At 37.7% G+C, this 22,218-nt stretch overlaps 1 protein-coding gene across 2 annotated transcripts; it reads left to right on the top strand.

Moving 5' to 3' along the window:
- Nucleotides 1-3,144: 3,144 nt before the first annotated feature.
- LOC136225928 (ADP,ATP carrier protein 1, mitochondrial) lies at nucleotides 3,145-6,444 on the top strand. Of its 2 annotated transcripts, none has more exons than XM_066014100.1 (4): nucleotides 3,145-3,366; nucleotides 4,819-5,312; nucleotides 5,429-5,800; nucleotides 5,907-6,444. In XM_066014100.1, exons 2-4 carry the CDS (start codon nucleotides 4,830-4,832, stop codon nucleotides 6,201-6,203), a joined length of 1,152 nt encoding a protein of 383 aa, XP_065870172.1. In that variant the 5' UTR covers nucleotides 3,145-3,366; nucleotides 4,819-4,829; the 3' UTR covers nucleotides 6,204-6,444. The 2 variants fall into 2 exon arrangements, with proteins under 2 accessions (XP_065870172.1, XP_065870171.1); XM_066014099.1 differs by having other exon boundaries at nucleotides 3,147-3,358.
- Nucleotides 6,445-22,218: the final 15,774 nt, after the last annotated feature.

Genomic DNA, 22,218 nt, shown 5'->3' with positions numbered 1-22,218 from the left:
TTTTATATAATTTAGATAAATAAATTGACATATTTACTTTTAAATAATTTTATATCATGCTATGAAAAAAATTTATATTATATATATTTGAAAATAATTCAAATTAAATTAATTTTAAAAATATTTGACTAATTTTTTTTATAGAATTTTAACTAAAGATGAATGATTTATTTATTTTTACAAAATTCAATGATTTGTACTTTTTAGGAATTTTAATACATTTTCATATTCCAAATATTCTGTGAAACAATAATAATAAAATATCAGATTAATTAAGAAACATATTAGAATATAATAAAAAACCAAAAAGTGAATTAAACTATAATTAAAATTAAATATTATATTTACGATACAAAAGAATTACAATATAGGTTAAACAAAAATTGAATTAAACTACAATTAAAATTAAATATTATATCTACGATACAAAAGAATTACAATCTATGTTAAAATGGAAGCAACATCAATATATTATTCTATAAACTATTACAATCAATACTTTTCTAATGTTGCATATGAAGAAACTTTATCAATTCAATATGTTACATATAAAAAAAATAAAATTCATCTTGATGATAATTATTTTGGTTGATGGAATTTCATGATCACCAAGTATTCGAATTCAATTATTCATTCTGCTACAATAACCCAATATATCTAATTGAATCAGTTTAAGATGATAATTTCTCCTAAATGCATCTCGTAATATCTCATCAAGACATTCGATCAATTTGTTCTTCATTCTTTCACTATATAGAATATCACCCATACTCGCAGATATCACTTATTTGACTTTATTAATATTTTCTAATAATTATATATTCTTGAATTTTGTAAGTAAGAAAAACAAACAAAAGAATTGAAAAAAATGAAGGGACGAAAAAGATAATTAGGAGAGAACCATCTTCGTCTCGGGTTTTTTTTAAATAAGAGAGAATGTCGAGACATAAGCGTATAAAGAGGAGAGTGAACATATTTTTTGCCCATTAATTAAACATTTTATTTTTTCTTAATGAAGTATTAAGTCCATAAATTAATTTTAATTAAATAGAATTAAATCTCAATTGTAACCACTCAGTACAAAAAAAAACGTTTTATAATTAATATGTGAAATTAATTATATTAATTAGAATCATTATGCTCAACATTTGAGAATTTGAAGAGATTCAAATAATAATATTTTCTTAATTAATATTTTTCAATAATTTGTCCTATTATCATATTTTATTTTCATCTGTTAAAAACTCTTGAAATACTAACAATTTTGTACGAACCATAATATAATAGTTAAAAATTATATAAGCCAATATTGCAAAAGCAATTATCTCAATATCCATAATTAATGTACATTTTTAGGATTTTGAGCATCAAAATTTATTTTTATGTACCTTGATTTTGAATTCGTATCTAGCATAATCCACATTCTTCAAGAATAAACATCTTATCAAGCGTATTAGACGCTTACAATCTCCTTGTCTAGAAAATTGAGAAAAAAATAACTTCTTGATAATAATAATAATAATATAACATAATTTATATTGAAATAAACTTCATTGTAAGTATAATATTCCAATATCTCTTTAATATTTTATTTAATAGGTCTCAAACTTCAATGAACAACTATCGTGTGAAACTTTATATCTATTTGTACCAAAATGCATAAAAATAAAAAATACAATCCATATCAATTAGCTAAACTCAAACTAAAAAAATAAGTGGATTTCAACATGTTCCGAATTAGAAAAATTAATCTAACTTCAATTAAAACTAAAAATTGAGTTCATAAAAAGCCGAAAATCGAAATTTTAGTTAGAGTTAACAATCAAAATGATAACACCTAGGAATATATACTAAAAAAGAATGCAAATATACAAAATCTTTATTTTAGTCATTTTCAAAAATAAATAAATAAAAAAGAAAACATGGATAAGGTAGCGAGAGGTATGGAATCTGGATAACGACAGAAATGGAATTTCATCTCTGAAAGATAAAACTATAACAACAATTGTTTAATAAAAATAAAACAACAGCACAATTGAGAAAGCAAAAAATTGGGTTCATATAAAGCCGAAAATCTAAATTTTAGTAAGAGTTAGCAATCAAAACGATAACACCTCGCAACATATACTAAAAAAGAATACAAATTTACAAAATCTTTATTTTAGTCATTTTGAAAAAAAAGACAAATAAAAAAGAAAACATGGATAAGGTAGCGAGAGGTATGGAACCTGGGTAATGACAGAAATGGAATTTCATCTCTGAAAAATGAAACTATAACAACTATTGTTTAATAAAAAGAAAACAACAACACAATTGAGAACACAAATAACTACAACATATGAAAAAAAATCGAATAATTATCTTGAGAAACATAAGAATTTCTTGTAATTTTTGACACTTTTGTGTTTTCCGGTTTTAGTTGTTCATGCATCTTCTATTTCTGTCGGATTTCTTCAATTGAAGCTATCAGTTTGAAAAAAAGACAAATAAAAAAGAAAACATGGATAAGATAGCGAGAGGTATAAAACCTGAGTAACAACAGAAATGAATCTGAAAGATGAAACTATAACAACTATTATTTAATAAAAATAAAACAACAACATAATTGAGAACAAAATAACTACAACATATGAAAAAAATCGAATATTTACCTTCAGAAATATAATACTATCTATCGTGACCAATGAATATAATGGTGGAATACTATCTATCATGCTTTATATAGAAGTTTATTTGTGACTTTTGGATTTCCTTTGCTTTGTGTTTTTTTATCTTCCCGTAACTCTTGCTTTCTTTTATTATTTTAATTAATAGGCTAGTAATTATTTAATATATTATAAATATAAATTTATTATTTTTAATTAATTAAATATTTTTAATCTGATTTTTTACTACGTTGACAACTCATTAAAAAGACATCTAAAACACTTCTTTTCATTTCTCTCTGCTTCCGTAATTATATATAGTATAGATTAAATAAACAATGATATCAGAAAAAAAATATTTATCAGAAGAATATGTTTTTTCATGTCAACAAGTGCTTTAGGTCTAATAATCACAATAGCTTTTATTACACATGCTGTTTGATAAAATCAAATCAGCGGTAAAACTTGCAGACTACATGTGACACAGAAAGGATAGCATCTACAGTAGATAAAAACCCATCCCATGATGGGTCAGAAAAATCGCACTGCACCTCAAACTCCACAGCATATAGAGTGAATAAAACGCTCTTTGTTTTTGCTCTTTCCAAAGCTCAACCTCCTCCACTAAAAATATCCTCCTCTCTCTCCTTTCGCCCATTCCTGCTTTCAACGCTTAGCGGAAGGCTGAGAGACTGCCGTTCCAATCGTATCCGGTAATCTTGTAGTGCTTCTATCCTAATCAGATCTCGTTGTTTATTTTTAGATCTGTTTGTTTTCCAATTTTATTCCCTGCTTTCTTGGATTTGAGGTGAAATTACGCGATCTATAATTGCATTTGATTTTGATAACCTAGATCTGTGAAAATGGACTTCCTTTCATTTTTTTTTTAGATTTTCGATCACATCTGTTTTCTTTTCGTTTTGGAATTTTTTTTGATATTTTAATTTCTCTTTGTTTTTAGATCTGTTCACTGGGTGGTATTCCTTTTGTTTATCTGTTCTGAAGTAATAATTTCGTTAGCAGTTTGAGTTTTTAACACGTTCGATTAGGAAAAGAACATTTTTTAACACTGTGATTTGAAGAGTTTATCTTTTCAGATCTGTTGGCGTGTTAAATAGCTGTCTAATAAAGTTGATTTGAAAATATTTCATTCTCGGCGTTTAGATATTACTAATTTAGTCTTTAGGTTTCTGTTCCTGACCCTATTTTCTCTTGTACGGTTGTACTGCCAATATATTGATGTTCTTTGTTCTTTTCGATTTAAATAATAATACATGTTCTTTTTGAGAGATTTGTGAAACAGTTAATTCTTTTTTTGGTTGACTTCATTTCAATTCTTTTATTGAAGCTGGAGTTCAGTTTTAATTTTCGAAATTTCTGTTTTTAGTAAATACTAAGAAAATCACGCCATGATGCTGTGTTTAGAACGATTGATCTATGTAGTTTTCCTTATTTTCTATTTTGCATGATCTTGACACATTATATTTTATAATACAAATTTTGCAGTCTTTAATTATCAGTTTATGCTACAGAGAAAGGGGAGATGTTTGAATATTGACTTGTGAATAATAATGTTGAGTAACGATTACATGTTACAAATTATGCCCTATGCCAGTTTCTTTTTGAGTAATGATTAAATGTTAGTACATATTGATGCTGGGAAACGCTATTTCTAAGAAAAATTATCTAGGAAACGGAAACGGAAACGAAACGCAGAAACGCTAATGAAGAAGAGTTTCCGTGCAACATAGCGTCCTATGCTTTCATTTTTGAGTTTTTCATTCAGTAGAAATGAATATTTTGTTTCTTGTTCATTTTCTTGAAAGCCATTTTGGCTTTTTGTCAACTTGTTTTCTAATTTTTCTGCTATAAATTTGTTGGTCCAAGAATGTGTCAATTAGATTAATGGGCTGATAACTGATACTTTGATTGGAAATGCTAGCTTTTGTACTCTTTTCGTTGTATGATGATTAGTAGGAAATCCCAACTTCTGACATGTTTTCTGTTAATTTTAGTTGGGTATGTATAGTGTTGAGTTCTATAATGTGTTGAGTTACAGTCGATTGATATTGAGTTTGATGGTCAAGCTTTCTTCTCAATTCATAATGTGCTTTTTGAACTGTTTTGCATTGAATGAAGCTGCTTTTGACATTATATGCTTGCATTATGGCAGGAAAAGTTACAATGGTTGATCAACAGTACCCAACTGTCATGCAAAAGGTATCTGGCCAGTTCCTTTATTCGAACCGTTTTCAAGACTCGCAGGGTTTTGATGGAGCATTCCAGAAGCCTGCTCTTTACCAGAGGCGTGTATATGGAAATTATTCGAACACTGGATTCAAATATCCCATGGCACAGGATCTATCTGTTTTTCCATCAACTGCATCATCCATTTGCATTCAAGCCCCTTCTGAAAAAGGATTTGCTGGCTTTGCCATTGACTTCCTTATGGGTGGAGTTTCTGCAGCTGTGTCTAAGACAGCTGCTGCTCCTATAGAGCGTGTTAAGCTTTTGATTCAAAACCAAGACGAGATGATTAAATCTGGCAGACTCTCAGAACCCTACAAAGGCATTGGTGATTGTTTTAAGAGAACAATTGGTGAAGAAGGATTTGGTTCATTATGGAGGGGTAATACTGCTAATGTCATCCGTTACTTTCCTACTCAGGTGAACAAGGGCATTGTTTTATTATTTTGAATTCGTATTCGTATTTCTCTCAAAAATACATGTTTCTTGTAAAGAATTGGGTGTTGATTTTTTTTTTTGTCGTCGTCTTTGTCTAGGCCTTGAACTTTGCATTCAAAGATTACTTCAAGAGACTCTTTAACTTCAAGAAAGATAAAGATGGGTACTGGAAGTGGTTTGCCGGTAACCTGGCTTCCGGAGGTGCTGCTGGTGCTTCTTCCCTCCTTTTTGTCTACTCCTTGGACTATGCCAGAACCCGTCTGGCTAATGATGCTAAAGCTGCAAAGAAGGGAGGAGAGAGGCAATTCAATGGGCTTGTTGATGTCTACAGGAAGACAATGGCAAGTGATGGTATTGCTGGGCTTTACCGTGGATTTAACATTTCTTGTGTTGGAATTATCGTGTACCGTGGTCTCTATTTTGGACTGTACGATTCTGTGAAGCCTGTTGTTCTGACTGGAAAGCTGCAGGTAAGCAAGATTCTTGTTAATTTGAATATTCCTCTGTTTATCTTTACAATAATCCTAAACAAGGTTGATTTGACATACTTATATCTCTGTTCTTTGATGATTACAGGATAGTTTCTTTGCTAGCTTTGCACTGGGTTGGCTCATCACAAATGGTGCTGGGCTTGCATCGTACCCCATTGATACCGTTCGCAGAAGAATGATGATGACCTCCGGTGAGGCTGTCAAGTACAAGAGCTCACTTGATGCTTTCTCACAGATCTTGAAGAATGAGGGTGCTAAGTCTCTCTTCAAGGGTGCAGGAGCAAACATTCTGCGTGCCGTTGCAGGTGCTGGTGTGCTTGCTGGTTATGACAAGTTGCAGCTGATCGTCTTTGGCAAGAAGTACGGATCCGGTGGTGCTTAAGGAGCTTTATATCTGAGCATGTGTTTCATTTATAGCTTTAGATGTTGATGAAAATCTATTCTGAGAATTTTAGTCCGGCAAAATTTTCTTCAAATAATTCATTTGTAGAGAGGAAGTCTCTCCCTGAATCCCCCCGATTTATCATTCGGATGGAATTTTTGATTTTTGAAACCTGATTTTATTTTAGTTGTGGCCAATGGATTTTGAAGTTTAATTTATACAGGATCTGATATATTCCTTATACACTGTTGCTAATGTTATTTTCGAATGTTTTCTTGTACTTGGTGAAAGATGTTATTTGTTTCAACAACTCTGGTCATATATTCTAAAGCAGATTATTCAAGTGGTGATCACATTTTTATTGTTCAAGTGGCGGTGTTCTGAAGGTTGGTTGATATGGAAAGTATTTGACGAGAATCTGCTCGTAGCATTTAGCTTTTTTTTTTTAATGAAAGAATTTGTATTAAGAATCAAAGAATATCCAACGCCAAAAGGCTTACAATAGAGGAAGGGATAAAATTAGTTACAATCGGGACCGAAGTATACAGGCAAACCTTTAGCTTTCGTGTAAAGTAAACCACTCGTTGCTTGCGGACTGGCTTTAAGAATCGGTAATCAGAGGAAAGGCTGGCTTACAAGATGGCTTACAACTGTAGCCCCGACCCGATGTAATGCAAAAAAACCTGGTCCATGCACATCGCTCTCTCCAGGAGGTTGGCCGCCTATCCTAGATCTTCCCATTTTCAAAAAGATCCCCGGCTCGATCTGGTTTAGTATCAAGGTGATTCTCTTTCTCTTTCTATATATATGGGTCCGTGCAGCATTTCCACGATATCGTTATGATCAATTAATGGGACTTGGCCGGAAAGTGTTCTTGCCTCTATCATTAGCTCGGGTAGTCCCCGTTTCTGGTGTTTTAGGTCTTGCAATTGAATCTGTCACTTGGTTTGCAGAACGATGCACAAAATTGAACGAACAATTTGACAATGTTTTTGCAATAGAGTGGCAGTCGGCTAATATAAGTCCTAGGTGAGAGAAATCTACTTCCTTTTCCCATTGTAGAGCTTGGATAACCACTAGAGCGTCTCCTTCCAAACAAACCACATCATTACCCATATCCTTAATCCAACTAAGGGCCTCTCTACATGAAATTGCCTCTGCCAGAGCCGGAGCGAACAATCCCGGGACCTGTTGAAATCGAGCAGCCACAAAGGAGCCTGAATTGTCTCTGATAACCGCTCCACCCCAATTTTACCCGCCCCAAGGTCAACCGCAGCATCAAAATGCACTTTAAACCCAAACTGCGGAGGGGACCAATGCTCCGAATAGCGAGCAGCACCGTTCGAACTCGCCTATCGACCAGCTTCGCCCGCCAGAGTCCAAGCGTGCGGAAATTCAGCAGCACGAGCTGCAATCAGATTTGGGCTTAACGACTGGTGATTCCACACTCCTTGGTTGCGCCAGTACCATACATACCAGATTAAGGTAGCCCATCGACCTCCCTGTTCCGGAGAGCTGTTACTTAGGGTCTCGCTCCACCAAGTACCAAAATCTGTTGAAGACGAGAATCTGAACACAGGTAACGCCGACGCTTCCCAAATTCTTAGAGTGACAGGGCATCGAAGAAGGTGGGATAGAGACTCATCATACTGTTGACAGAGAGGGCATTTCAAATCAGTATCAACTCGACGGGAATAGAGGGCTACTTTTGTTGGGATAATATTCGAGGCGGCACGCCATAGGAAATTTTTGACTTTAGGAGGACAGGATATCTGCCAAAGCTTACTCCATGGAGCCTTACAGACCGCCTCCGGAGGCCTGGGATAGCCTTCCATAAGCGCGTAATAAGCTGTTTTAACACTAAATAAACCCTTTCTGTCTCTCCTCCAACATACCTGGTCCTCGCAGCCCCGGATGGAAATTGGGACCTGTTAGATGGCCCCTCTATCCTCCGGTGAGAACGCCTCAAAAAGACGCTCACTATCCTATTGCCCGTCTCGTATCAACTTGTCGACCGTCCACTCAAGCCTGTTAGTATTTCGAGGAAAAGCCGGCATACCCGAATCCGTACTGAGCCATTTGTCATACCACACATGAGTACCCTGATTGTTCCCAATTCTGTTTTTGGTTTCTTGCTGCATCAAGGGTTGAACCTGCAGAATACTAGACCATATAGCACTAGGATTATAGCCCAATACTGCCTCCCTGAAGTCAGTTCTGGGGAAGTATCGCGCCTTGAAAAGTCTACTTACCAGGGAATGGGGACTTCCATGCTTGTTTACCAAGGAATGCTCTGTTGAACTCATGAAACCGTCTGCAGTTCTGCCGCCCCACTCTCTCCGAAGACACAATGATTTCCACGCTTTCCACTTGATACCTCGTCCCCACCAGTAGCTATTCAGAATGGTTTCCATCTTATAACAAATTGATTTAGGAAGCATAAAAACCTGGAATACATAAGACGGAATGGATTGAGCTACCGCTTTTATTAAGACCTCCTTACCACTCTGAGATAGCTTCTTGCTTTGCCACCCTCGCACCTTTTTCTGGAGCCTATCCACGATGTACCAGAAAGTAGCCGTACGACTTCGACCCACAGTCGATGGAAGGCCTAAATAAAAATCATGACAATCGGCCTGTTGGACTTGGAGAAACGCAGCCAGCGCACATCTTCTATCAGTAGGAACCTTTGAGCTAAAAGTGATTTTGCATTTAGAGAAGTTAATTTTCTGCCCAGACGCAAGTTCATATCTCTGAAAAATTTCTTTAACTGCTTCACACGCATCTTCAGAGGCACGGAAGAAGAAGTAACTGTCGTCCGCGAAGAACAGATGAGAGATCATAGGAGCACCCCGACTAATCCGACACCCAGAAATATTACCTGAATCTTCGGCTTGTTGAAGTAGAGCTGATAAGACTTCCGTGCAAAGAATAAACAAATATGGAGACAACGGATCCCCCTGACGGAGTCCCCTGGATGGTTTAAAAACTGGAAAGACAACATTACTGTTAGTAATTTGATACTCGACTGAGGAGAGACACTGCTCATTATGAGCTCAATAAGATGAGATGGAAAGCCAAACCGAATAATAACTACTTCCAGGAACTTCCATTCCACTCTGTCATATGCCTTCGTCATATCAACTTTCAAAGCTGCATAACCTTGTCGTCCTCCCTTACCCAATTTTAAGGCATGCCCAACCTCATAGGCGATCATGACATTATCAGTGATTGATCTTTTGGGAACAAAGGCACTTTGCACAGGGGAAATGATGAGATCAAGAACCCTTTTCAGCCGATTGGCAATCGTTTTAGTCATGATTTTCACAAGGACATTGCATAGTGCAATGGGGCGAAGATCCGATATAGCAACAGATGGATGTTTCTTTGGGATGAGAACTAAATTTGTGCGGTTAAGCAAGGGAGGGATAGAACTAGAATTCAGACACTCAGTACAATAAGCTAGAATGTCAGAACCCACAACCTGCCAGTGTTGTTGAAAGAACCCCGGATTTAGTCCGTCCGGACTTGGTGATTTATCAGGATGCATAGCAAAGACTGCTTTTTCAACTTCACCAATCGTGTAAGGACGAGCAAGCTGCTGCTGCATCTCCTATGAGATTCTATTGCTGGCCGTATCAACCACTCCGAGCTCCTCACATCCCTGAGACTGAAAAATATTGAAGAAGTGATTCTGTATACAGCTCGCCAAACCAGCTTCCCAGGATGGGAATACACCTGCTTCATCGGTCAGACCAGCGAAGGAATTTTTCCTCTTCCTAGCCCGAACCGTTGCATGGAAAAAGCTTGAATTATGGTCGCCTTCCCGCATCCACTGAATTTTTGACCGCTGCTTCTAGAAAATTTCTTACTCTCGACGGACCTTATCAAGTTCAGCACTGACACTACGAAACTCGGTCGACTCTGGCGAGTCCCTAAGTTCTTCTAACCGATTATGCAACATTCTCGACTGTCCCCTAAATCTGCCTCTAAACTGTTTGCCCCACACTTCCACTTTATCTCGACAGTTTAATACCCGTTCAACGAACTGAGAATTTCCACTTTCTGACCAGCAACATGATATCACTTGTTTGCACTCCTCCTCCACCCCCACGAGTTGTCATATCTGAACGGATTACAAACAACAGGTGTCGCGACCTCCATTCTGAGCAGAAGTGCCGAATGATCTGATTGAGTCGTTTGAATGTTCAGAATGGATGCCAAAGGAAATAAATCATGCCAACTCTGGTTTGCCATACCACGGTCCAACTTCTCTTCGATACATACCTCCCCAAATCTTCTACGATACCAGGTAAACGGATAACCAATCATGGAGATTTCAGATAATTCACAAGAATCCACCGTCTCGTTAAAGCCTGACAGTAACTGCACTGGATGAGAGTGACCTCCGTTCTTCTCAAAAGAATAAAGCATATCATTAAAATCGCCAATCACTACCCATGGCAAATTCGCAAGTCTATACAAGTCCTTTAGACATTGCCACGAGAGGGCCCGTCTACCTTGCTCCGGGAAGCCATAGAAACCCGTAAGCCGCCATTCCTGTCTACCCGAGGCCACCTTCACATCAATAAAATGAGAACCATATTTATGTAGACAAACTGAAACATTGTGCCGCCACAACAAAGCCACACCACCACCCCCTCTTAAACTGCTAACTGCAAACTGCCTGTCAAAGCCAAGAGAGTTTTTCAACCTTACAATAGCATTAGAATCCACCATAGTTTCCATCAGAAAAATTACAGCGGGTTTATGGGCCTGAACGAGCTCCCTGAGCTCCCTAACTGTCTCTAGGTTGCCCACACCTCGGCAGTTCCAGCTTAAGCAAATCATGACATGCGGCCGGTCCGCTCAGCGGAACCTGCCGATATCTCTATTTCATTGGCCATGCCAGCCATTGGTGAATCTTGTTCAGATGTCTCATTAGTTCTCTTACGCTTTGGATCAGTCATCAGATGGATTTCTTTCTCTGAACGCTCCACATTCTCTGTAACCACTCTGTCCTGCAGTAATGCTGATTCCTTATTTGATTGCAAAGTTGTTGACTCAGCCTATTGGATTAACATAGGCGAATTGTTCAGCCAAGGGGAGGAATTATGTAGAAAACGTCTTGGAGCTTCACGAAGAAAAGCCCCATAGAGCATGGGATGTTCCGGGTCCTGTAGTGTGCTATAAACCGAGCAATCCTGCTCGACATGGCCAAGGATTCCACAGTAAAAGCAAAAGTGAGGAAGTCTTTCATACTTGAACTTAATCCAAACCCAGTGCGAAGATGTCGTACCAAGTTTCATCCTTCGCTTGAGAGCTTTACTGACATAAAGCACGACTTGGACACGTAAGTATCCTATAAACGGATCAACATAGTCTCGGGGGTCAGTGCGTAAAACTGTATCGGCATAAGCTCCACATACCACATCAATTTTCTCAAAACGGAAGCCTTCAGGGAGATCATGAAGTTGTATCCAAAATGGGACTTCAATGAGGGGGACCATGTAAAAATCTTCATATCTCTCAATTCTCCTAAGGGCAAGCAGCTTGTTGGCAAAAGACCAAGGGCCACCGTTCATAACACCGTTAATGTCGAAAATGTGATTGAATTGAAATAGGAATCGATTTTGTTCGAGTTCGACAATAGCCATACCCCCCCGGTTTCCAGAGTTTTGACAAGGTAATTTTCATACCTTCAACATTAATAGGTTTATCGGAGACGAACCTACCCACACAGCTAGTGTCGATTCTTTGACGGGGATGATAACCGGAGCCGCATCCTCCTCCGCTAGAGACAAGTTAAGGCACTCGTGTGATAAAGAATCCATACCAGATACGGGAAAACCACCGCCCCTGTATTTAGATTTTTAGGGAGAGGAGAAAGGAATTTGGGAACACGAAAACGGCTAGGGCGTGAAGGAGATAGGAATTCACAGACTAGAGCCGCACACACTGTGAAGAAAACCAGCAGAAAACAAGAACCCCAAATCAAGGGTAGAAGGAAAACCCTAGACGCCGAATCGCAGGGTATGGGAGCAAGAAAATCACAAGGGTATTTTAATTCTCGTGAATCTGTAGCATTTAGCTTATTTATATTCACTAGTCATATTTTTTAAAAACTATAAATAAGTGTTTTATGTTATAAATTACGAAATTGATTATAACCACACTTGTATATATGGAGATTAATATACTATAATAAAGAACTTAGATTGAGATAAAGATTATAATAGCATAAAAGCTTAATCTTGGTGTGTATTACAAATGTGGATATAAGCCTATTTATAGTAGTAGGTTTATAAAATGAATGGTCCTAATTACATTTATTTTTAACCATAACATGACATACTTAATACATGTTTAGTTGTTGGTGGACATCCATTTAATTTCATGGACATTCATTTAATATGGTGGACATCTATTAAATAATTATTAACTACTAATTATAATTATTCATAACACTCCCTCTTGGATGTCCATCCATGCGAATAGGACACTACCTCATTAAAAACCTTACCAAATAAAACCCAGTGGGACAGAACCATTGGTTAAGGGAAAAAAGTACAGTGATTACTCTCTCTATTTGCAGTATTACTGAAAATCTTTAAGACGACGCATTCCAATACCATAAACCAACTTCTTAAAAGTTGTAGAAGGTAATGTCTTTGTAAACAAATCTACCAGATTGCCACTTGATCGAATTTGCTGAACAATGATTTCACCATTTGAAGATCGCGAGTAAAGAAATTTTTTTGGTGAAATATGCTTTATTCTGTTTCCTTTAATGTAGCATTCCTTCAGTTGAGCAATGCAACCTGCATTATCTTCATATATTATAGTCGGTGTTCCTTCATTTGATGATCTACCACATGACTCTCGTACATGCTTGGTTAACGATCTTAGCCAAACACATTCTCGGCTTGCTTCATGAATAGCTATTAACTCAACATGATTTGAGGGAGTAGCTGTAATAATTTGCTTCGTAGAGCGCCAAGATATAGCTGTACTTACATATGTGAATAAATAGCCTGTTTGTGATCGAGCTTTGTGTGGATCAGATAAGTAACCCACATCCGCATAGCCTACTAATTTAGGTTTAGATTCATATGCATAAAATAAACCCAAATCAATAGTTCCTTAAAGATAGCGGAATATATGCTTAATTCCATTCCAATTCCTTCGTGTAGATGCAGAGCTGTATCTAGATAACAAATTGACAGAATAAGCAATATCGGGCCTCGTATTGTTAGCAAGATACATTAGTGCACTTATTGCACTAAGATATGGTACTTCAGGACCAAGAAACTCTTTCTTATCTTTCTGAGGTCGGAAAGGATCTTTAATTACATCAAGTGATCGAACAACCATTGAGATACTCAATGGATGTGCTTTGTCCATGTAAAATATTTTAAGGATCTTTTCTATGTAATTGGTGAATAAAAATTCCATTTTATAGGTGATCAATTTGTAAGCCAAGACAAAATTTTGTCTTTCCAAGTTCTTTCATCTCAAATTCATTTTTCAAATAATCAACTGATTTTGAAATCTCTTCAGGAGTTCCAATAATATTCAAATCATCTACATAAATAAATATGATGAAAAATCCAGTTCCCGATCTCTTTATGAAAACACATGGACAAATTTGATTATTCTTATAACCTTTTTTCAACAAATATTCACTAAGACGATTATACCACATGCGCCCAGATTGTTTCATTCTATACAAGGACCTTTGTAACTTTATTGAATAAAGTTCTCGTTTTTCACATTTTTCTTGCGGTTTAAATCCTTTAGGGGTTTTCATGTAGATATCATTATCAAGTAAGCCATATATATAAGTTGTAACTACATCCATTTAACGCATGCTCAATCTTTCTTGTACTGCTAAACTAACGAGGTATCGAAAAGTTATTGCATCCACAACAAGAGAATATGTCTCCTCATAATCAATTCCAGGTATTTGGGGAAAACCTTGTGCAACAAGTCTTGCTTTATATCTCATAACTTCATTTTTCTCATTTCTCTTTCTAACAAATACCCATTTGTATCCTATCGATTTAACACCTTCTGGTGTTTGGATTACTGGTCCAAAAACCTCGCGTTTGTTGAGAGAATTCAATTCTGCTTAGATTGCATCTTTCCATTTTTTCCAATCATCTCTACTTTGATATTCTTGAACAAATTGTGGTTCATGATCCATATTTTCATCTATAATGTCTATTTCCACATTATATGCAAAAATATGATCCACAACTATTTCCTTTCGATCACATCTCTTTTCAGAACTAACATAATTTATTAAAATCTCTTCATTTGTAACAACTTCAGGTGTTTACGCAACTTCAGGTGTTGGCACTTTTTTAGGAAGTGTGTTTATGTTAGTATTTACATCTTCAATAGATTCATTCTTATCATTGACCGATTTTCTTTTTCTAGGATTTTTATCATTTGAACCAATAGGTCGTCCACACTTCAGGCGTGCTTGAGAATGGTCATCATGTTTTTCTTCAGGAATTTCAATACGAATTGGTGCATTAATGATGCGCCTCACGGTGTCGGTATTGCAAGGCTCACTATGGGATAAGTGTACCCCATCGTTATCAAGTAATAATCTGGACAAGTCCAGGTATCGAATCCACAGGATTTATTGCTGCAAGTATCAAGCTACTCGGTCGGGTGATGTTATCTAGGCTTTGGGGGGTTTTGAGTTTGTTTTGTTTAAATTAATCTACTCCTAGTTGAATTACTCTACTCCTAGCTAAGTTATTCTAATTCTAACTAAGTTATTCTACTCCTAATTAAGTTAAACTACTCCTAAGTGATCTTTCACTAATGCAATTACCTGAGGAAACATGGTGTGAAACGATAATAATGAAGATAGATTATGAGGCCAATTGATTAAAAAACCTAATCTAAGTCACTTGTATTCGAGGCGATTAACCCTACTTACCCTTCTGAAGTCCCTAGTGCGTGATTCGCTTGTAAGGCCGAAACTAGGTCTAAGGCTCAGCAATTTGGGCTTAATCAACTAAGAGGTCGTCAATCTCCTAGGCTCCGACTAGGCCAGATTCAGCTCACAATATGTGCCAACTAGATTTTTGGGCTTTTGAATGAGTTAAACCAATCGAATAAAGCGTAAGACAAAGATTAAACAAATAAACCATTGAACAAAATAAGAGCTAAAATATTATTAAAGGTGAAGAACATTGTTACGCGGATACAATTAGCCTAGGATTCATAGACTGTATCAAGGGATAAAAACACAATTAGATGAAAGAGATGAGAAAATCCCTTTCAGGGAACCTATCTACCCTGCAGCCGGCTTCCTAGGACTTAAGGACGGACCTTGAATAATCCTCGGTGGACGGAGCTTCGAAAGTTCTTCAATGGAGGTTGAAGGAGATGGAGGAGGTGGAGAGGATTCTTCAAGGGTGAAGGCTAGAGTAATTACAAGAATGAAAGATATTTTACAATTGAAGCTAATGGTCCTATTTATAGTCGCGGTCTGGGCCCTCGTTCTGACATAATTTGTTTCCTTTTGCAGGTGGGAAGACGTGGGGTCGATCGTGGCGTCGTGGGGCTGGGAATCAGTCTTTTGACTGATTCCCGCAAGTTAGCTCGCCCGAGAAGGCCCCTGAGGGCCAGCTCGTCGGGCTGGCAGTGCCAGCTCACTGATCTGGCCCAAAAAGGCCAGTTTCGACGAGCGGGAGTGCCGAGGACGCCTTGTGCGACTGTCGGATGTCCCGAAATGCAATTTTCGCTTGATTCCTGTTTTAGCCTACACACGCACGTAAACTCTAAATAACATTAGTTCCGAGGCTAAATTGACCCGCCAATCGCTTATTTTGAGTAAATACTCTGTTTGGTGCGAGTTTTGGCGGACCAATTAGCCATAAAAGATAATTGAAATTTAACATACATGCTAATTTGGCCATATTTGCCTAGAATAATCAGAAAACGAGCCTAAACAACGAAAAGTAAATAGAACATGTATAATTTCTAACTAATTCACAAAAAAGCATATAAATGCGAGAATTGCTCACTTATTTGCAAAACTAAGACAAAAACCGCCCTAAAACCGTACCCAAAGATAGGAGTTTTTGACCCCTATCAAACATCCCCGCACTTAAAACTTTACTTGTCCCTAAGTAAACTAAAAAACTAAACCCACAATCACAAGCAAGCTAGGAAACCTCTGGTTTTACTAGGTGCTTGACACAATTTCGAGTATCTGTAATCACATGCATTCGGAAGTACAAAGTAGAGACACAATATCCAAAATTCGCATTTCAATTATCATAGGTCATATGCTTAAGGAAAGGATACATGTTCAATTAAATGAGCTTAAGGGGATAGTTAAAGTAAAACACCTCACTATAGGTAGTTCACTCAATTCACACATTTTTAGTGGCTAAAGTGTTTACTCTCGGCTTATGTTCTTGCTTAGGATTACGTTGATTTTGCACGTTCATCCGAGTTCCTCTACTATGCTACATGACTCTGATGATATCAAAACCAGCCTCGAATTGGGGTTGTAATGTGGTTAGAGGGTTAAAGGTACAACAAAGGTTAGGAGTTCTAGCGCTAGAAAAACAAAGTTTAAAATGGCTTTAGCAAATATGAAGTGACTGAGCTCTTTATTCATTATATTTTTTTTCCTGAGACGTTCTAATTTTTAAGAACTGGGGAATGGAGTTCTCCCCTTTTTGTTCGTCTCATTTTCTTTTCTTTTTTGTTTTTCTTTTCCTTTTTCTGTTTTTTTTTTGTTCTTTTGGATGCTCATTCACTTCTTAGCCTTTTGGCTTGCTACTATAATGTCATAAACAAAGAGAAAGCACTAGAAGAAAACAAAGACTCGGTGTGAGCTTTGCAAAAATTCGGGTTAGGTAACAAACTAAGTGATAGTTTGCAAAAATCGGGTTAGAACGAAAGAAAAAGTACAAGTTACAAAATACAGGCTCAAAGGTGCTTCCTAGAGTAGATGAAAAAAAAAATAAGGTAAAGAAAAAGGTTAGTTCTAATGAGGCTGATTCATCGTTTAACATCTCAAATCATTGCATGTAGGTTCAACCTAGTATTAGGTGCAAAATCTGTAATCTTTCCACAAGTCAAAGCACTCACAAAAATGTCAAGAAAATGAGCTTTTTGATGTTCGCTCTTGGGCTCAAATTCAACTCACAATTCTTGGGTTTCAATTTTTGTGTTTATTAGTTCTCCCCAAGCTCAAATTCAATATCACATGCCTTCAATTCTTAAGTTATCTACCTAAGTACTTATTTTAGCATTTCTTCAAAAGTAGGGTCTAAATGCAATCTTTAGCTCATGTTTTTACATATACAAGGATTGTGTCCTACACCTAAACTAGTTGTCATGCAATTTTAGATTCGGTTCTCAGTCCCTAGAAACAAATAGCGAAGTTTAGATTAGAAGGAAGTTTACGGTTTTAGGTCCTAAACATGCAAAAACATAAATAAAGCATAAACAAAACCCAAAAACGCCAAACTAAACTAGACACGACGCAGCAAAAATAAAAAATTTATACAATTTTTGGAAGTTTGTCTACCCCTCCTCCTCACACTTAAATCATGCAATAAGTTCCAACATTGCATATAAAACCATAAAACACATGTGCAAGAAGTTAGGATGGAGAAGACAACTTACTAATCGGCCGGGGGGGGGGGGGGGTATGGCCATTCCATGCCATAGCGCTCACAATAGTCCGCCGCCACATGCTCTAATTCGGATAGTCTCTGGTCCATCGTTTGCTCAAAGGCGGTGAACCGCTGATCCATATGATGTATAGTATCATAGGTTTGCATGTTGAGATTGCGCATCTTAGCCATCATGGTGTTCATGGCTTGGAGTTGAGCCTGAACCCCCGGCTCTTGGTACTTCGCTTGGTACCCTTCTGCTGCAGCTGTAGATCCTTCCTCTTCAGCTCCTACTTGCTCTTCCTCTCTCTACTATGGTGGTTTCCGTGCTCGTTTCCGCATCTGGCCGCTTGAGCTTGCTCCTTCCGCTGGATCTCTAGTCAAAACTGCCTGAAAAGTAGATCTTCCTAGAAAATCGGAGTTAAGCAATGTTGGATGGTAACCCTCTTTGTTAAAGACCAAGTCTTTGAACTGGTCTTTGAGGAAGTTGGTCACTAAATAACCAAGTCCAAGGGAGCCGCGTTTTTTACTTGTTTGGCTCCGGAAACCCTAAAAAATGGCCTTGACATTGTCAACCGGTTTATTGTTTGCAACACACCATAGTATAAGCACTTCAGTGCTAGAGACCTTGTTACTCTCATTCTTGCCCAATAGGTTATGTGCCACGAATTTGTGGGCAAGATTTAAAAGCGGATCTCGTAGAGATCTCGGGCTAGCACTGCTGGAACTGTACCCCGACTTCCCGGTCATTTCGTACTAGGCTTCTGTTGTAGTCATGGGTTTTTCAAAACCCGAGACTGCATCATTTGGGCTATAAACTCCCATACAAGCTGCTATATGTGCCTCATGGAGGCGATAAGATTTCCCGTTTAGTCGGAAGGAATATAAGTCACTACTCTTAGGTGATTCTTTCCTTAAGGTGCATAGGAACTCTAGAGTATAGTTGTCGTAAGCGACAATCTTTTTTGTGGCTAGGTGAAGCCAGCCTTGGGACCTTAGGATTTGCTTGAAATCCTTGTCCAGCCCTAGAGATGCTAAGTAGTTTTGGTCAATGATAATTCGGGGGGAATGGTCTTGCCTGGCAAAACGTTCATACTTCTCCCCCTCTTCCGCACTAGCTAAACCAAAAGGAGAACCATACTTATCTTGCAAGGCGTCAATGAATTCGACGTCGGATTCGGCCTCATTTTCTACAACAACCTTAGCTTTGCCCTTTCTACCCATAGTTCCTGAGAATAAGAAGGGAGACCAAAACGGACTAGTTAGAACACGCTCACATACATAACTATACCAAACCACCCAAATAACCAACTTATAAACATGATTAAATCCAAGATTAGAGACTTAGGGGATCAAAATGTAAGGTTTTGGTCCCTAAAATAGAGTGATTAATCCGTAACTCTTAATACGTGCAAAATTAGCGAGGCCCAGCGACCAAAATATGCTAAGGATGTGAAAAGGGGTCCTATTGATAAGTTTTCAGCTATAAACTTCATAGTTGAATTTCCGAGCTAAAATAGAGAATTTACCCAATTTGAGCAATTTCTCTAAAAATCACAAATTAGGAAATCAACTCATACCCAAAGCAAATGTTAATCATCAATAAGTCATAAATTTGCAAGAGAACCAAGAGAAACAAGCAAAACAAGTGAAAATTTGAAAAAGAGGTAAAAATCCTAAAACCTAGGTTTACCTATTAATAAAAAATTAATGTTTTAAACTAAAATCTAACTTTAGAATCATGCATGAAATCGAAAATAGGTAAGAATCCATACCTTGTTTGTCGATTTCGGGTTAGAATCGAAGATTTGGGGGTTAGGGATTTCAAAGAGAGAAAAAGAGAGAAAAGGAAAAGAAGGAAAGGAAGAAGAAGAAGAAGAAGGGGGATGATTTCATCCCCCTTATATATATATATATATATATATATATATATATATATTAGTTCGGGATAAAAATCCTGAACTCTGCCCGTCTCGACCGAGCTCGGCGGCAGTGCCCAGCTCGCCCGAGCTGGGCCTCCGGGGCAGAATTTCAACGTTTTTTTAACAGAGAAGAAAAACGAAAAGCATATACGGGGGTCAAAAATTGACAACTGAAAAGAAACAAAAGTATAAGAGAAAATAATCAACAAAATTTATAAAAGAAATAAAATAAAAACTGAAAGCATAAACGATTGTTCAATTTTTGAATTAAAACCGGGGAAAATCCGATTTTCCCCCTTACTCAATCCTTTCTCAGGATCTTTGGATTCTTCTCCGTTGTGCTTGGGAGAGAACCCTGTGGCCTTTCCTATCTATCCCTGTTGATCTGAGCTACTTGATTGCTCAGATCCTTGCAGAAGGCTTCGTTGTTAGCAAGCCTAACCGAAATCTCTTTCAGGAGAGTCACCACCTCATCAGGTTCTCTGGAAGATGGCACGAGCCCTTGGTTCTGCTGCTGACATGGGGACATGCCAAGCCCCTGCTCTCTATGCTCCTAGACAAAGCCGTTGGGAGGCCTTAGCACATTCTGGTTCAAGCTCCCGTAAGATAATTCGGGTGCTGAGGCCTCTTGTAGTTGTTGTTGTTGTTGTAGGAGTTGTAATTGTTGTTGGGGTTGTAGTTATTGTAGTTCTGGTTGTACCTCTGTTGTCCCCCAACATAATTGACCATCTCCATCCCATCTCCGGCGAAAAGGGTTCCTGCTTGACAGTCCATTCCATGGTGGTCGCCGCCACAATGCACACAGGTGGGAGGTTGGCTAAATTTAGCCAACAAGACGTCCATTTTTCAGCTCAGCTCCGCAGCAACTGGGCTCTGTTCATGGTCTTCCACAGCAAATACCCGCTGCCTTGAGGGCCCAGTGAGTTTCTCCTCTTGCCATTGCACACTCTTCCTTGCCAACTCATTGATCATGTCATACGCTTCTGTTGCAGTTTTCCTAAACAAATCTCCACCCGCAGCGGAGTCCATAGTAGCTTGGTTAGTGGGCGTCAAGCCATGATAGAAGACACTCACCAACTGGTGTTTAGGTATGTCATGATGTGGGCACATGCACATCATTTTTCTGATCGAGTCCAGGATGTGTGGAGTGCTTCGTGCTCGGGTTGGTGGAATGAAGTGATTTCACCCCTCAGCATCACTGTCTTCGAGGGAGGAAAGTAATAGGACAAGAACTCCTTCTCCAATCCTGCCCATGTGGTGATTGACCCAGGCTCTAGCATTCTCAGCCATTCTAGAGCTTGCCCAGTTAGTGAAAATGGGAATAGCTTCAGCCTAGCAGTATCTTGGGGAACCCCATTTGTTCTCTCAATGTCTGCGTACATCAGAAAGTGATCTAGATGACCATTCGGGCTTTTATGTGCTTCTCCTCCAAACAGTCTCGTTTGTTGAATCAAGTGAATTATGCTAGACTTGATTTCATAGGTATTAGCTGAGATGTTTGGGGCAACGATCCCGGACAGGTGCTGGTGTCGGTGTGGTGCTAAGATTTCGCTCATCGAGCGGGTATCAGCTCTTGGTTTAGCATTCTCATTGTTCTTGTTCCTGTTGTTGTTGGTATTGTCATTCCCAGGTTCAGTCATCTTGATTGGTTCTAGGATCTCGTCTGGCTTGATAATCCCGATTTGCTAGCTCTTGCGAAGAGTACGTTTAAGTTCAAGGTTAAGAGGGACACACGGTATTTCCGCTGATCGAGTATGCATATGCTGAAAAGAAAAGATAAAATAAAATAAAAATGTTTTCCTTAGAGAAGGAAAGTATAACTAGTATACAATTTTATCATACAGTTTTATCATACAATTTTACATAATCCTACATGAATACTTTAATTCGTTTTTGGCGAAACAAGTAGTATAGATTTTTACAAGACAACATGCTATATTCGTATGACATATACATAAAAATCGAAAAGGTATAACCTAATTTATTCAACATATAAACAAGTATGAACGATTATAAACAAGTATAGATGAATATTAACAAAGATATTCACAAAAGGAATGCCTAAACTAACAATTCGACCCTTGGTTCGATATTGCGGGAAAAGTAAATCCCCAGCAACGGTGCCAAAAACTTGATGCGCCTCACGGTGTCGGTATTGCAAGGCTCACTATGGGATAAGTGTACCCCATCGTTATCAAGTAATAATCTGGACAAGTCCAGGTATCGAATCCACAGGATTTATTGCTGCAAGTATCAAGCTACTCGGTCGGGTGATGTTATCTAGGCTTTGGGGGGTTTTGAGTTTGTTTTGTTTAAATTAATCTACTCCTAGTTGAATTACTCTACTCCTAGCTAAGTTATTCTAATTCTAACTAAGTTATTCTACTCCTAATTAAGTTAAACTACTCCTAAGTGATCTTTCACTAATGCAATTAC

This window comes from Euphorbia lathyris, chromosome 4 (genome assembly GCF_963576675.1).
Source record: "Euphorbia lathyris chromosome 4, ddEupLath1.1, whole genome shotgun sequence".
Classification (NCBI taxonomy): Eukaryota; Viridiplantae; Streptophyta; class Magnoliopsida; order Malpighiales; family Euphorbiaceae; genus Euphorbia; species Euphorbia lathyris.
The sequence above is the reverse complement of the archived record's forward strand: the minus strand, read 5'-3'. Positions and strand labels throughout refer to the sequence as shown.

Coding starts and splice junctions, on each gene's coding strand:
- LOC136225928 (XM_066014100.1), top strand. CDS start 4,830: ATGGTTGATCAACAGTACCCAACTGTCATGCAAAAGGTATCTGGCCAG. Junction 5,313..5,428: donor TCCGTTACTTTCCTACTCAG/GTGAACAAGGGC, acceptor GTCTTTGTCTAG/GCCTTGAACTTTGCATTCAA. Junction 5,801..5,906: donor TTCTGACTGGAAAGCTGCAG/GTAAGCAAGATT, acceptor TGATGATTACAG/GATAGTTTCTTTGCTAGCTT.